This window comes from Salvelinus alpinus, chromosome 21 (genome assembly GCF_045679555.1).
Source record: "Salvelinus alpinus chromosome 21, SLU_Salpinus.1, whole genome shotgun sequence".
Taxonomy (NCBI): Eukaryota; Metazoa; Chordata; class Actinopteri; order Salmoniformes; family Salmonidae; genus Salvelinus; species Salvelinus alpinus.
In genome coordinates this window covers 47,588,890-47,603,735 of record NC_092106.1, presented here as the reverse complement: position 1 = coordinate 47,603,735, position 14,846 = coordinate 47,588,890, and the positions used below count along the sequence as shown (strand labels likewise).

At 40.6% G+C, this 14,846-nt stretch overlaps 1 protein-coding gene across 2 annotated transcripts in view; it reads right to left on the bottom strand.

Annotated features, from left to right (window-relative positions):
• The window catches only part of LOC139548379 (aldehyde dehydrogenase family 3 member A2-like), a 29,487-nt gene that overhangs the window by 2,132 nt on the left and 12,509 nt on the right, over positions 1–14,846 (bottom strand). For both annotated transcript variants that reach the window (XM_071358026.1, XM_071358025.1), the window contains exons 8-11: positions 12,850–12,991; positions 12,519–12,685; positions 11,843–11,942; positions 11,339–11,577 (exon numbers count right to left, since the gene is read on the bottom strand). In XM_071358026.1, coding sequence (XP_071214127.1) covers positions 11,339–11,577; positions 11,843–11,942; positions 12,519–12,685; positions 12,850–12,991 — 648 coding nt within the window. The remainder of the gene's footprint in view (positions 1–11,338; positions 11,578–11,842; positions 11,943–12,518; positions 12,686–12,849; positions 12,992–14,846) is intronic.

Genomic DNA, 14,846 nt, shown 5'->3' with positions numbered 1-14,846 from the left:
TTAAGAGGATCTATTGTAAGCCTGTATTTTGAAATCTGAGTTTATAGTTTGGGGCGGCAGGGTAGCCTTGTGGTTAGAGCGTTGGGCCAGTAACCGAAAGGTTGCTGGATCGAATCCCCGAGCTGACGAGGTAAAAATCTGTCATTCTGCCCCTGAACAAGGCAGTTGTTCCCTGGTAGGCCGTCATTGTAAATAAGAATATGTTCTTAACTGACTTGCCTAGTTAAATGTATTAAGTCTTGCGTCCTCAATTTTACATCTCCCAACACTTAGAGATTTTTTGATCAACTTGTGATTGGAGGCTTATTAACATGTACATGACACCTTGGGGATATGGTCTAATTACCATTGAAAAACATTATTATTATTATTATAACATTATTATTATTAACAAAATTATTTCAATTAAATATCTGACCGGTACTATAGTCTATCTGACCTGTACTATAGTCTATCTATCTGACCTGTACTATGGTCTATCTGACCTGTACTATAGTATATCTATCTGACCTGTACTATGGTCTATCTATCTGACCTGTACTATAGTCTATCTATCTGACCTGTACTATAGTCTATCTATCTGACCTGTACTATAGTCTATCTGACCTGTACTATAGTCTATCTGACCTGTACTATAGTCTATCTGACCTGTACTATAGTCTATCTATCTGACCTGTACTATAGTCTATCTATCTGACCTGTACTATAGTCTATCTATCTGACCTGTACTATAGTCTATCTATCTGACCTGTACTATAGTATATCTATCTGACCTGTACTATGGTCTATCTATCTGACCTGTACTATAGTCTATCTGACCTGTACTATAGTCTATCTATCTGACCTGTACTATAGTCTATCTATCTGACCTGTACTATAGTCTATCTATCTGACCTGTACTATAGTCTATCTATCTGACCTGTACTATAGTATATCTATCTGACCTGTACTATGGTCTATCTATCTGACCTGTACTATAGTCTATCTATCTGACCTGTACTATAGTCTATCTATCTGACCTGTACTATAGTCTATCTATCTGACCTGTACTATAGTCTATCTATCTGACCTGTACTATAGTCTATCTATCTGACCTGTACTATGGTCTATCTATCTGACCTGTACTATGGTCTATCTGACCTCTACTATAGTCTATCTGACCTGTACTATAGTCTATCTGACCTGTACTATAGTCTATCTGACCTGTACTATAGTCTATCTGACCTGTACTATAGTCTATCTATCTGACCTGTACTATAGTCTATCTATCTGACCTGTACTATAGTCTATCTGACCTGTACTATAGTCTATCTATCTGCCCTGTACTATGGTCTATCTGACCTGTACTATAGTCTATCTGACCTGTACTATAGTCTATCTATCTGACCTGTACTATAGTCTATCTGACCTGTACTATAGTCCATCTATCTGACCTGTACTATAGTCTATCTATCTGACCTGTACTATAGTCTATCTATCTGACCTGTACTATAGTCTATCTATCTATCTGACCTGTACTATAGTCTATCTATCTGACCTGTACTATGGTCTATCTATCTGACCTGTACTATAGTCTATCTATCTGACCTGTACTATAGTATATCTATCTGACCTGTACTATAGTCTATCTATCTGACCTGTACTATAGTCTATCTATCTGACCTGTACTATAGTCTATCTATCTGACCTGTACTATAGTCTATCTATCTGACCTGTACTATAGTCTATCTATCTGACCTGTACTATAGTCTATCTATCTATCTGGCCTGTACTATAGTCTATCTATCTATCTGGCCTGTACTACAGTCTATCTATCTATCTGGCCTGTACTACAGTCTATCTATCTGGCCTGTACTACAGTCTATCTATCTGGCCTGTACTACAGTCTATCTATATGGCCTGTACTACAGTCTATCTATCTGGCCTGTACTATAGTCTATCTATCTGGCCTGTACTACAGTCTATCTATCTGGCCTGTACTACGGTCTATCTGACCTGTACTATAGTATATCTATCTGACCTGTACTATGGTCTATCTATCTGACCTGTACTATAGTCTATCTATCTGACCTGTACTATAGTCTATCTATCTGACCTGTACTATAGTCTATCTATCTGACCTGTACTATAGTCTATCTATCTGACCTGTACTATAGTCTATCTATCTGACCTGTACTATACATTTAACTGACTTGCCTAGTTAAATGTATTAAGTCTTGCGTCCTCAATTTTACATCTCCCAACACTTAGAGATTTTTTGATCAACTTGTGATTGGAGGCTTATTAACATGTACATGACACCTTGGGGATATGGTCTAATTACCATTGAAAAACATTTTGAAAATTATTTCAATTAAATATCTGACCGGTACTATAGTCTATCTGACCTGTACTATAGTCTATCTATCTGACCTGTACTATGGTCTATCTGACCTGTACTATGGTCTATCTATCTGACCTGTACTATAGTCTATCTATCTGACCTGTACTATAGTCTATCTATCTGACCTGTACTATAGTCTATCTATCTGACCTGTACTATAGTCTATCTATCTGACCTGTACTATAGTCTATCTATCTGACCTGTACTATAGTCTATCTATCTGACCTGTACTATAGTCTATCTATCTGACCTGTACTATAGTCTATCTATCTGACCTGTACTATAGTCTATCTATCTGACCTGTACTATAGTCTATCTATCTGACCTGTACTATAGTATATCTATCTGACCTGTACTATGGTCTATCTATCTGACCTGTACTATAGTCTATCTATCTGACCTGTACTATAGTCTATCTGACCTGTACTATAGTCTATCTATCTGACCTGTACTATAGTCTATCTATCTGACCTGTACTATAGTCTATCTATCTGACCTGTACTATAGTATATCTATCTGACCTGTACTATGGTCTATCTATCTGACCTGTACTATAGTCTATCTATCTGACCTGTACTATGGTATATCTGACCTGTACTATAGTCTATCTATCTGACCTGTACTATAGTCTATCTATCTGACCTGTACTATAGTCTATCTATCTGACCTGTACTATGGTCTATCTATCTGACCTGTACTATGGTCTATCTGACCTGTACTATAGTCTATCTGACCTGTACTATAGTCTATCTGACCTGTACTATAGTCTATCTGACCTGTACTATAGTCTATCTATCTGACCTGTACTATAGTCTATCTATCTGACCTGTACTATAGTCTATCTATCTGACCTGTACTATAGTCTATCTATCTGACCTGTACTATAGTCTATCTGACCTGTACTATAGTCTATCTATCTGCCCTGTACTATGGTCTATCTGACCTGTACTATAGTCCATCTATCTGACCTGTACTATAGTCTATCTATCTGACCTGTACTATAGTCTATCTATCTATCTGACCTGTACTATAGTCTATCTATCTGACCTGTACTATGGTCTATCTATCTGACCTGTACTATAGTCTATCTATCTGACCTGTACTATGGTCTATCTGACCTGTACTATAGTCTATCTATCTGACCTGTACTATAGTCTATCTATCTGACCTGTACTATAGTCTATCTATCTGACCTGTACTATAGTCTATCTATCTGACCTGTACTATAGTCTATCTATCTGACCTGTACTATAGTCTATCTATCTATCTGGCCTGTACTATAGTCTATCTATCTATCTGGCCTGTACTACAGTCTATCTATCTATCTGGCCTGTACTACAGTCTATCTATCTGGCCTGTACTACAGTCTATCTATCTGGCCTGTACTACAGTCTATCTATATGGCCTGTACTACAGTCTATCTATATGGCCTGTACTACAGTCTATCTATCTGGCCTGTACTATAGTCTATCTATCTGGCCTGTACTACAGTCTATCTATCTGGCCTGTACTACGGTCTATCTGTCTGACCTGTACTACAGTCTATCTATCTGACCTGTACTATAGTCTATCTATCTGACCTGTACTATAGTCTATCTATCTGACCTGTACGATGGTCTATCTGACCTCTACTATAGTCTATCTATCTGACCTGTACTATAGTCTATCTATCTGACCTGTACTACAGTCTATCTATCTGACCTGTACTATAGTCTATCTATCTGACCTGTACTATAGTCTATCTGACCTGTACTACAGTCTATCTATCTGACCTGTACTACAGTCTATCTATCTGACCTGTACTATAGTCGATCTATCTGACCTGTACTATAGTCTATCTTACCTGTACTATAGTCTATCTGACCTGTACTATAGTCTATCTGACCTGTACTATAGTCTATCTATCTGACCTGTACTATAGTCTATCTATCTGACCTCTACTATAGTATATCTATCTTACCTGTACTATGGTCTATCTATCTGACCTGTACTATGGTCTATCTGACCTCTACTATAGTCCATCTATCTGACCTGTACTATAGTCTATCTATCTGACCTGTACTACAGTCTATCTATCTGACCTGTACTATAGTCTATCTATCTGACCTGTACTATAGTCTATCTATCTGACCTGTACTACAGTCTATCTATCTGACCTGTACTATAGTCTATCTATCTGACCTGTACTATAGTCTATCTATCTGACCTCTACTATAGTCTATCTATCTGACCTGTACTATAGTCTATCTGACCTGTACTATAGTCTATAGTCTACCTGTACTATGTACTATAGTCTATCTATCTGACCTCTACTATAGTCTATCTGACCTGTACTATAGTCTATCTGACCTGTACTATAGTCTATCTGACCTGTACTATAGTCTATCTGACCTGTACTATAGTCTATCTGACCAGTACTATAGTCTATCTGACCTGTACTATAGTCTATCTATCTGACCTGTACTATAGTCTATCTGACCTGTACTATAGTCTATCTGACCTATACTGTAGTCTATCTATCTGACCTGTACTATAGTCTATCTGACCTGTACTATAGTCTATCTATCTGACCTGTACTATAGTCTATCTGACCTGTACTATGGTCTATCTGACCTGTAGTATAGTCTATCTATCTGACCTGTACTATAGTCTATCTATCTGACCTGTACTATAGTCTATCTATCTGACCTGTACTATAGTCTATCTATCTGACCTGTACTATAGTCTATCTATCTGACCTGTACTATAGTCTATCTATCTGACCTGTACTATAGTCTATCTGACCTGTACTATAGTCTATCTGACCTGTACTACGGTCTATCTATCTGACCTGTACTATGGTCTATCTGACCTGTACTATAGTCTATCTATCTGACCTGTACTATAGTCTATCTATCTGACCTGTACTATAGTCACCTCTACTATAGTCTATCTGACCTGTAGTATAGTCTATCTGACCTGCACTATAGTCTATCTATCTGACCTGTACTATAGTCTATCTATCTGACCTGTACTATAGTCTATCTGACCGGTACTATAGTCTATCTATCTGACCTGTACTATAGTCTATCTATCTGACCTGTACTATGGTCTATCTGACCTGTACTATAGTCTATCTATCTGACCTGTACTATAGTCTATCTGACCTGTACTATAGTCTATCTGACCTGTACTATAGTCTATCTGACCTGTACTATAGTCTATCTGACCTGTACTATAGTCTATCTGACCTGTACTATAGTCTATCTGACCTGTACTATAGTCTATCTATCTGACCTGTACTATAGTCTATCTATCTGACCTGTACTATAGTCTATCTGACCTGTACTATAGTCTATCTGACCTGTACTATAGTCTATCTGACCTGTACTATAGTCTATCTATCTGACCTGTACTATAGTCTATCTATCTGACCTGTACTATAGTCTATCTGACCTGTACTATAGTCTATCTGACCTGTACTATAGTCTATCTGACCTGTACTATAGTCTATCTGACCTGTACTATAGTCTATCTGACCTGTACTATAGTCTATCTGACCTGTACTATAGTCTATCTGACCTGTACTATAGTCTATCTATCTGACCTGTACTATAGTCTATCTGACCGGTACTATAGTCTATCTATCTGACCTGTACTATAGTCTATCTATCTGACCTGTACTATGGTCTATCTGACCTGTACTATAGTCTATCTATCTGACCTGTACTATAGTCTATCTGACCTGTACTATAGTCTATCTGACCTGTACTATAGTCTATCTGACCTGTACTATAGTCTATCTGACCTGTACTATAGTCTATCTGACCTGTACTATAGTCTATCTATCTGACCTGTACTATAGTCTATCTATCTGACCTCTACTATAGTATATCTATCTGACCTGTACTATGGTCTATCTGACCTGTACTATAGTCTATCTGACCTGTACTATGGTCTATCTGACCTGTACTATAGTCTATCTGACCTGTACTTTAGTCTATCTGACCTGTACTATAGTCTATCTATCTGACCTGTACTATAGTCTATCTATCTGACCTGTACTATAGTCTATCTGACCTGTACTACGGTCTATCTATCTGACCTGTACTACAGTCTATCTATCTGACCTGTACTATAGTCTATCTATCTGACCTGTACTATAGTCTATCTGACCTGTACTACGGTCTATCTATCTGACCTGTACTATAGTCTATCTATCTGACCTGTACTATAGTCGATCTATCTGACCTGTACTATAGTCGATCTATCTGACCTGTACTATAGTCTATCTGACCTGTACTATAGTCTATCTGACCTGTACTATAGTCTATCTATCTGACCTCTACTATAGTATATCTATCTGACCTGTACTATAGTCTATCTGACCTGTACTATAGTCTATCTGACCTGTACTATAGTCTATCTGACCTGTACTATGGTCTATCTATCTGACCTGTACTATGGTCTATCTGACCTCTACTATAGTCCATCTATCTGACCTGTACTATAGTATATATATCTGACCTGTACTATGGTCTATCTATCTGACCTGTACGATGGTCTATCTGACCTCTACTATAGTCTAATTATCTGACCTGTACTATAGTCTATCTATCTGACCTGTACTATAGTCTATCTATCTGACCTGTACTATAGTCTATCTATCTGACCTGTACTATAGTCTATCGATCTGACCTCTACTATAGTCTATCTATCTGACCTGTACTATAGTCTATCTATCTGACCTGTACTATAGTCTATCTGAACTGTACTATAGTCTCTGACCTGTACTATAGTCTATCTGACCTGTACTATAGTCTATCTATCTGACCTGTACTATAGTCTATCTATCTGACCTGTACTATAGTCTATCTGACCTATACTATAGTCTATCTGACCTATACTGTAGTCTATCTATCTGACCTGTACTATAGTCTATCTATCTGACCTGTACTATGGTCTATCTGACCTGTACTATGGTCTATCTGACCTGTACTATAGTCTATCTATCTGACCTGTACTATAGTCTATCTATCTGACCTGTACTATAGTCTATCTATCTGACCTGTACTATAGTCTATCTATCTGACCTGTACTATAGTCTATCTATCTGACCTGTACTATAGTCTATCTATCTGACCTGTACTATAGTCTATCTGACCTGTACTATAGTCTATCTGACCTGTACTATAGTCTATCTGACCTGTACTATAGTCTATCTGACCTGTACTACGGTCTATCTATCTGACCTGTACTATGGTCTATCTGACCTGTACTATAGTCTATCTATCTGACCTGTACTATGGTCTATCTGACCTGTACTATAGTCTATCTGACCTGTACTATAGTCTATCTGACCTGTACTATGGTCTATCTGACCTGTACTATAGTCTATCTGACCTGTACTTTAGTCTATCTGACCTGTACTATAGTCTATCTGACCTGTACTATAGTCTATCTGACCTGTACTATAGTCTATCTATCTGACCTCTACTATAGTATATCTATCTGACCTGTACTATAGTCTATCTGACCTGTACTATAGTCTATCTGACCTGTACTATAGTCTATCTGACCTGTACTATAGTCTATCTGACCTGTACTATGGTCTATCTATCTGACCTGTACTATGGTCTATCTGACCTCTACTATAGTCCATCTATCTGACCTGTACTATAGTATATATATCTGACCTGTACTATGGTCTATCTATCTGACCTGTACGATGGTCTATCTGACCTCTACTATAGTCTAATTATCTGACCTGTACTATAGTCTATCTATCTGACCTGTACTACAGTCTATCTATCTGACCTGTACTATAGTCTATCTATCTGACCTGTACTATAGTCTATCGATCTGACCTCTACTATAGTCTATCTATCTGACCTGTACTATAGTCTATCTATCTGACCTGTACTATAGTCTATCTGACCTGTACTATAGTCTCTGACCTGTACTATAGTCTATCTGACCGGTACTATAGTCTATCTGACCTGTACTATAGTCTATCTATCTGACCTGTACTATAGTCTATCTGACCTATACTATAGTCTATCTGACCTATACTGTAGTCTATCTGACCTGTACTATAGTCTATCTATCTGACCTGTACTATAGTCTATCTGACCTGTACTATAGTCTATCTGACCTGTACTATAGTCTATCTGACCTGTACTATAGTCTATCTGACCTGTACTATGGTCTATCTGACCTGTACTATAGTCTATCTGACCTGTACTTTAGTCTATCTGACCTGTACTTTAGTCTATCTGACCTGTACTATAGTCTATCTGACCTGTACTATAGTCTCTGACCTGTACTATAGTCTATCTGACCGGTACTATAGTCTATCTGACCTGTACTATAGTCTATCTGACCTGTACTATAGTCTATCTGACCTATACTATAGTCTATCTGACCTATACTGTAGTCTATCTGACCTGTACTATAGTCTATCTATCTGACCTGTACTATAGTCTATCTATCTGACCTGTACTATAGTCTATCTGACCTGTACTATGGTCTATCTGACCTGTACTATGGTCTATCTGACCTGTACTATAGTCTATCTATCTGACCTGTACTATAGTCTATCTATCTGACCTGTACTATAGTCTATCTATCTGACCTGTACTATAGTCTATCTATCTGACCTGTACTATAGTCTATCTGACCTGTACTATAGTCTATCTGACCTGTACTACGGTCTATCTATCTGACCTGTACTATGGTCTATCTATCTGACCTGTACTATGGTCTATCTGACCTGTACTATAGTCTATCTATCTGACCTGTACTATAGTCTATCTATCTGACCTGTACTATAGTCTATCTGACCTGCACTATAGTCTATCTATCTGACCTGTACTATGGTGTATCTATCTGTACTATAGTCTATCTGACCTGTACTATAGTCTATCTGACCTATACTATAGTCTATCTGACCTGTAGTATAGTCTATCTGACCTGCACTATAGTCTATCTATCTGCCCTGTACTATAGTCTATCTGACCTGTACTATAGTCTATCTATCTGACCTGTACTATAGTCTATCTATCTGACCGGTACTATAGTCTATCTATCTGACCTGTACTATAGTCTATCTATCTGACCTGTACTATAGTCTATCTATCTGACCTGTACTATGGTCTATCTGACCTGTACTATAGTCTATCTGACCTGTACTATAGTCTATCTGACCTGTACTATAGTCTATCTGACCTGTACTATGGTCTATCTGACCTGTACTATAGTCTATCTGACCTGTACTTTAGTCTATCTGACCTGTACTTTAGTCTATCTGACCTGTACTATAGTCTATCTGACCTGTACTATGGTCTATCTGACCTGTACTATAGTCTATCTGACCTGTACTATAGTCTATCTGACCTGTACTATAGTCTATCTGACCTGTACTATAGTCTATCTGACCTGTACTATAGTCTATCTGACCTGTACTATGGTCTATCTGACCTGTACTATAGTCTATCTGACCTGTACTTTAGTCTATCTGACCTGTACTATAGTCTATCTGACCTGTACTATAGTCTATCTGACCTGTACTATAGTCTATCTGACCTGTACTATAGTCTATCTGACCTGTACTATAGTCTATCTGACCTGTACTATAGTCTATCTGACCTGTACTATAGTCTATCTATCTGACCTGTACTATAGTCTATCGATCTGACCTCTACTATAGTCTATCTATCTGACCTGTACTATAGTCTATCTGACCTGTACTATAGTCTCTGACCTGTACTATAGTCTATCTGACCGGTACTATAGTCTATCTGACCTATACTATAGTCTATCTGACCTATACTGTAGTCTATCTATCTGACCTGTACTATAGTCTATCTGACCTGTACTATAGTCTATCTGACCTGTACTATAGTCTATCTGACCTGTACTACGGTCTATCTGACCTGTACTATGGTCTATCTGACCTGTACTATAGTCTATCTATCTGACCTGTACTATAGTCTATCTATCTGACCTGTACTATAGTCTATCTGACCTATACTGTAGTCTATCTATCTGACCTGTACTATAGTCTATCTGACCTGTACTATAGTCTATCTGACCTGTACTATAGTCTATCTGACCTGTACTACGGTCTATCTATCTGACCTGTACTATGGTCTATCTGACCTGTACTATAGTCTATCTATCTGACCTGTACTATAGTCTATCTATCTGACCTGTACTATAGTCTATCTGACCTGCACTATAGTCTATCTATCTGACCTGTACTATGGTCTATCTATCTGTACTATAGTCTATCTGACCTGTACTATAGTCTATCTGACCTGCACTATAGTCTATCTATCTGCCCTGTACTATAGTCTATCTGACCTGTACTATAGTCTATCTATCTGACCTGTACTATAGTCTATCTATCTGACCTGTACTATAGTCTATCTGACCGGTACTATAGTCTATCTATCTGACCTGTACTATAGTCTATCTATCTGACCTGTACTATATTCTATCTATCTGACCTGTACTATGGTCTATCTGACCTGTACTATAGTCTATCTGACCTGTACTATAGTCTATCTGACCTGTACTATGGTCTATCTGACCTGTACTTTAGTCTATCTGACCTGTACTATAGTCTATCTGACCTGTACTATGGTCTATCTGACCTGTACTATAGTCTATCTGACCTGTACTATGGTCTATCTGACCTGTACTATAGTCTATCTGACCTGTACTATAGTCTATCTGACCTGTACTATGGTCTATCTGACCTGTACTATGGTCTATCTGACCTGTACTATAGTCTATCTGACCTGTACTTTAGTCTATCTGACCTGTACTATAGTCTATCTGACCTGTACTTTAGTCTATCTGACCTGTACTATAGTCTATCTGACCTGTACTATAGTCTATCTGACCTGTACTATAGTCTATCTGACCTGTACTATAGTCTATCTGACCTGTACTATAGTCTATCTATCTCACCTGTACTACGAAGGCAGCCATGGCAGAGAACAGGGCCAGTAGTGCCATGCGTCTGAGCTGGCGCAGGTTGACCCGCTTCAGGAAGAAGAAGCGTGCCCAGCCCAGCTTCTTAGCCGTGTGGGGCGGGTAACGCATGGCGTTGGCATCCTCCAGGTTGAGCTTCTTAATGAGACAGGCACGCAGGTGGCTGAGCTGGTCAAAGCCGTGCTGGCTGTGGTAGCGTCCCATTCCACTGTTACCTTGGGGAAGGGAGGGACAATGGGAAATAAAATTCAATACACACACACACACACACACACACACACACACACACACACACACACACACACACACACACACACACACACACACACACACACACACACACACACACACACACACACACACACACACACACACACACACGTCAGGTCAGGTAGGTACTAACAAGGGTGCTATTAAGACACGCACATAACACACATATCAGTATCATATGTGTGTGTGTGTGTGTTGGTGTTAACTTACCCACCCCTCCGAAGGGGAGAGCGCTGACAGTGAAGTGGACCAGACAGTCATTGGCCACTAGGGCCCCACTAGAAGTCTCTGCTATCACCCTCCTGATCAACTAGAGGTGGAGGGAGAGAGGGGGAGAGATAGAGGGAGAGGTAGAGAGAGAGAGGGAGGGAGGTGGAGAGAGAGGGAGGGAGGTGGAGAGAGAGGGGGAGAAGGGTGAAGAGAGGTGGAGAGAAAGGGAAGTGGAGAGAGAGGGAGGGAGGGAGAGGTGGAGAGAGGGGGAGAAAGGGAGAGAGAGAGGTAGAGAGAGAGAGGGAGGTGGAGAGAGGGAGGTGGCGAGAGAGGGAGACAGAGAGGGTGGGAAAGGGAGGGAGAGAGATGGAGAGAGGGAGGGAGATGGAGGGAGACAGAGAGAGGGGGAGGGAGGGGGAGAGGGAGGGGGAGATAGAGAGGGAGATAGAGAGAGGGAGGTGGAGAGAGAGGGAGGTGGAGAGAGAGGGAGGGAGGTGGAGAGAGAGGGAGGTGGAGAGAGAGGGGGAGAGACAGAGAGACAGAGAGGGAGACACTAACTTAGTATTTAACGTAGGTCATAAGTCATATTCATTAATATGGATATGTTTCATTAGTTAAAGTGTCATTAGTTAAATCTTCCAGACTTTAACTTTGATTTTACTTCTGTGGTCTTTACCTTGTTGTCAGGTGAGAACACGTAGAGGGCCAGAGGCTTCTCTCTCTCATTGATGAACTGTATCGCCTCGTCCACTCCACTAACAGTGACAATGGGGAGCAGGGGACCAAAGATCTCCTCTTGCATCACCTTGGAGCCCCCTGTCACGTCCTTCAGCACCGTGGGGGCTGGACACACGCGCACATTGAGAAATAACACACACAGTGAGCAGACACAAAGGGGCAGGGGGGGAAAGGGAAGGCTCGTGAATACTACAAACATGAGAAATAACACACTCACTCACACACACACACACACACACACACAGCCTACAGGGGCCTCGTTAACGTACCTATATAGCATTGTAACTGGTCGCTGTCTCCTCCGATGGCCACAGTGCTCCCCTCGAGCAGTGACATCACCCTCTGGAAGTGGCGCTGGTTAATGATGCGTCCGTAGTCCTCGAAAGTCTTTGGGTCGTCCGTATAAAACTCCTAACACCAGCCCAAAGGTAAAATACACTATAACGAAAGACCATTAAAATGCAGATATAGGGCCTAGTGAAAGTTGGCACCCCCTTGAATGTTTTTCCTTAATATAAAAATGGATGGAATTATACTTTTTCCCCTCTATTTTCCAGTATTGTGGTGGCAGCATCATGTTATGGGTATGCTTGTCACCGGCAGGGACTTGGGAGTTTGTCAGGATGAAAATAAATATGAAAGGAGCAGAGCCCAGGTAAAAAGTTTGAGGAAAACCCCACCTCAGTCTCTACAGTTGTATTTTTCTACGGGACAATTACACAAATGTTTATGCAAAAGCATTGTTGAGTGTTCCTGAGTGGTCAAGTCTCAGTTCTGACATAAATCTGCTTAAAAAAAAATCTGAAACATGGTTTAAATCACAATGTCCATTAATGATCCCCGACCAAATGTACTGAGCCTGAGCATCAAGTATTAACTCAGGGGGGTTATTACCAATTATCATATTTCAGCTTTTGTTTTTCTTAATTTGGAAAAAGTTCTAGAATTGTATTTTACTTTGAAAATGTGGAGTAGGATGTGTAGATATGTTGGAAAACAAGTTCAAGAGGGTGTCGACTTTCTACAGGCACTGAGTGAATTACAGCTGCTGTCGACTTCTTTATGAACAGGGGGGGGGGGCAGGTAGCCTAGTGGTTAGAGCGTTGGGCCAGTAATCAGCAGGTAGCCTAGTGGTCAGAGCGTTGGGCCAGTAATCAGCAGGTAGCCTAGTGGTTAGAGCGTTGGGCCAGTAATCAGCAGGTAGCCTAGTGGTTAGAGCGTTGGGCCAGTAATCAGCAGGTAGCCTAGTGGTTAGAGCATTGGGCCAGTAATCAGCAGGTAGCCTAGTGGTTAGAGCGTTGGGCCAGTAATCAGCAGGTAGCCTAGTGGTTAGAGCGTTGGGCCAGTAATCAGCAGGTAGCCTAGTGGTTAGAGCGTTGGGCCAGTAATCAGCAGGTAGCCTAGTGGTTAGAGCGTTGGGCCAGTAGGTAGCCTAGTGGTTAGAGCGTTGGGCCAGTAACCAGTAGGTAGCCTAGTGGTTAGAGCGTTGGGCCACTAGGTAGCCTAGTGGTTAGAGCGTTGGACCAGTAATCAGCAGGTAGCCTAGTGGTTAGAGCGTTGGGCCAGTAGGTAGCCTAGTGGTTAGAGCGTTGGGCCAGTAGGTAGCCTAGTGGTTAGAGCGTTGGGCCAGTAGGTAGCCTAGTGGTTAGAGCGTTGGGCCAGTAGGTAGCCTAGTGGTTAGAGCGTTGGGTCAGCAGGTAGCCTAGTGGTTAGAGCGTTGGGCCAGTAGGTAGCCTAGTGGTTAGAGCGTTGGGCCAGTAACCAGTAGGTAGCCTAGTGGTTAGAGCGTTGGGCCAGTAGGTAGCCTAGTGGTTAGAGCGTTGGGCCAGTAACCAGCAGGTAGCCTAGTGGTTAGAGCATTGGGCCAATAACCGAAAGATTGTTCTATCGAATCCCCGAGCTGACGAGGTAAAAATCAGTCGTTCTGCCCCTGAACAAGGCAGTTAAAACCCACCGTTTCCCCGGTAGGCCGTCATTGTAAATAAAAATTTGTTCTGAACTGACTTGCCTAGTTAAATAAAACAATTAAATCGATCTTAGCGGAACTGTACTTTGAAGTGAATTGCTGCTGTTGACTTTAAGAACAGACGTGACGTAGATCTTAGTTGATTGTAGCATTGCCGGATAAAGGTTCTGTACGAGTAGTCTGGAATCAAGACCGGTTCTGAGCTAACATACCACTCCTTGTACTCTGGGTCAAATGCCAAACAAGTAGTGGAATATTAATTAGCCTACTTGTATGTGTAAGCCCCATTCTGTAATTCTA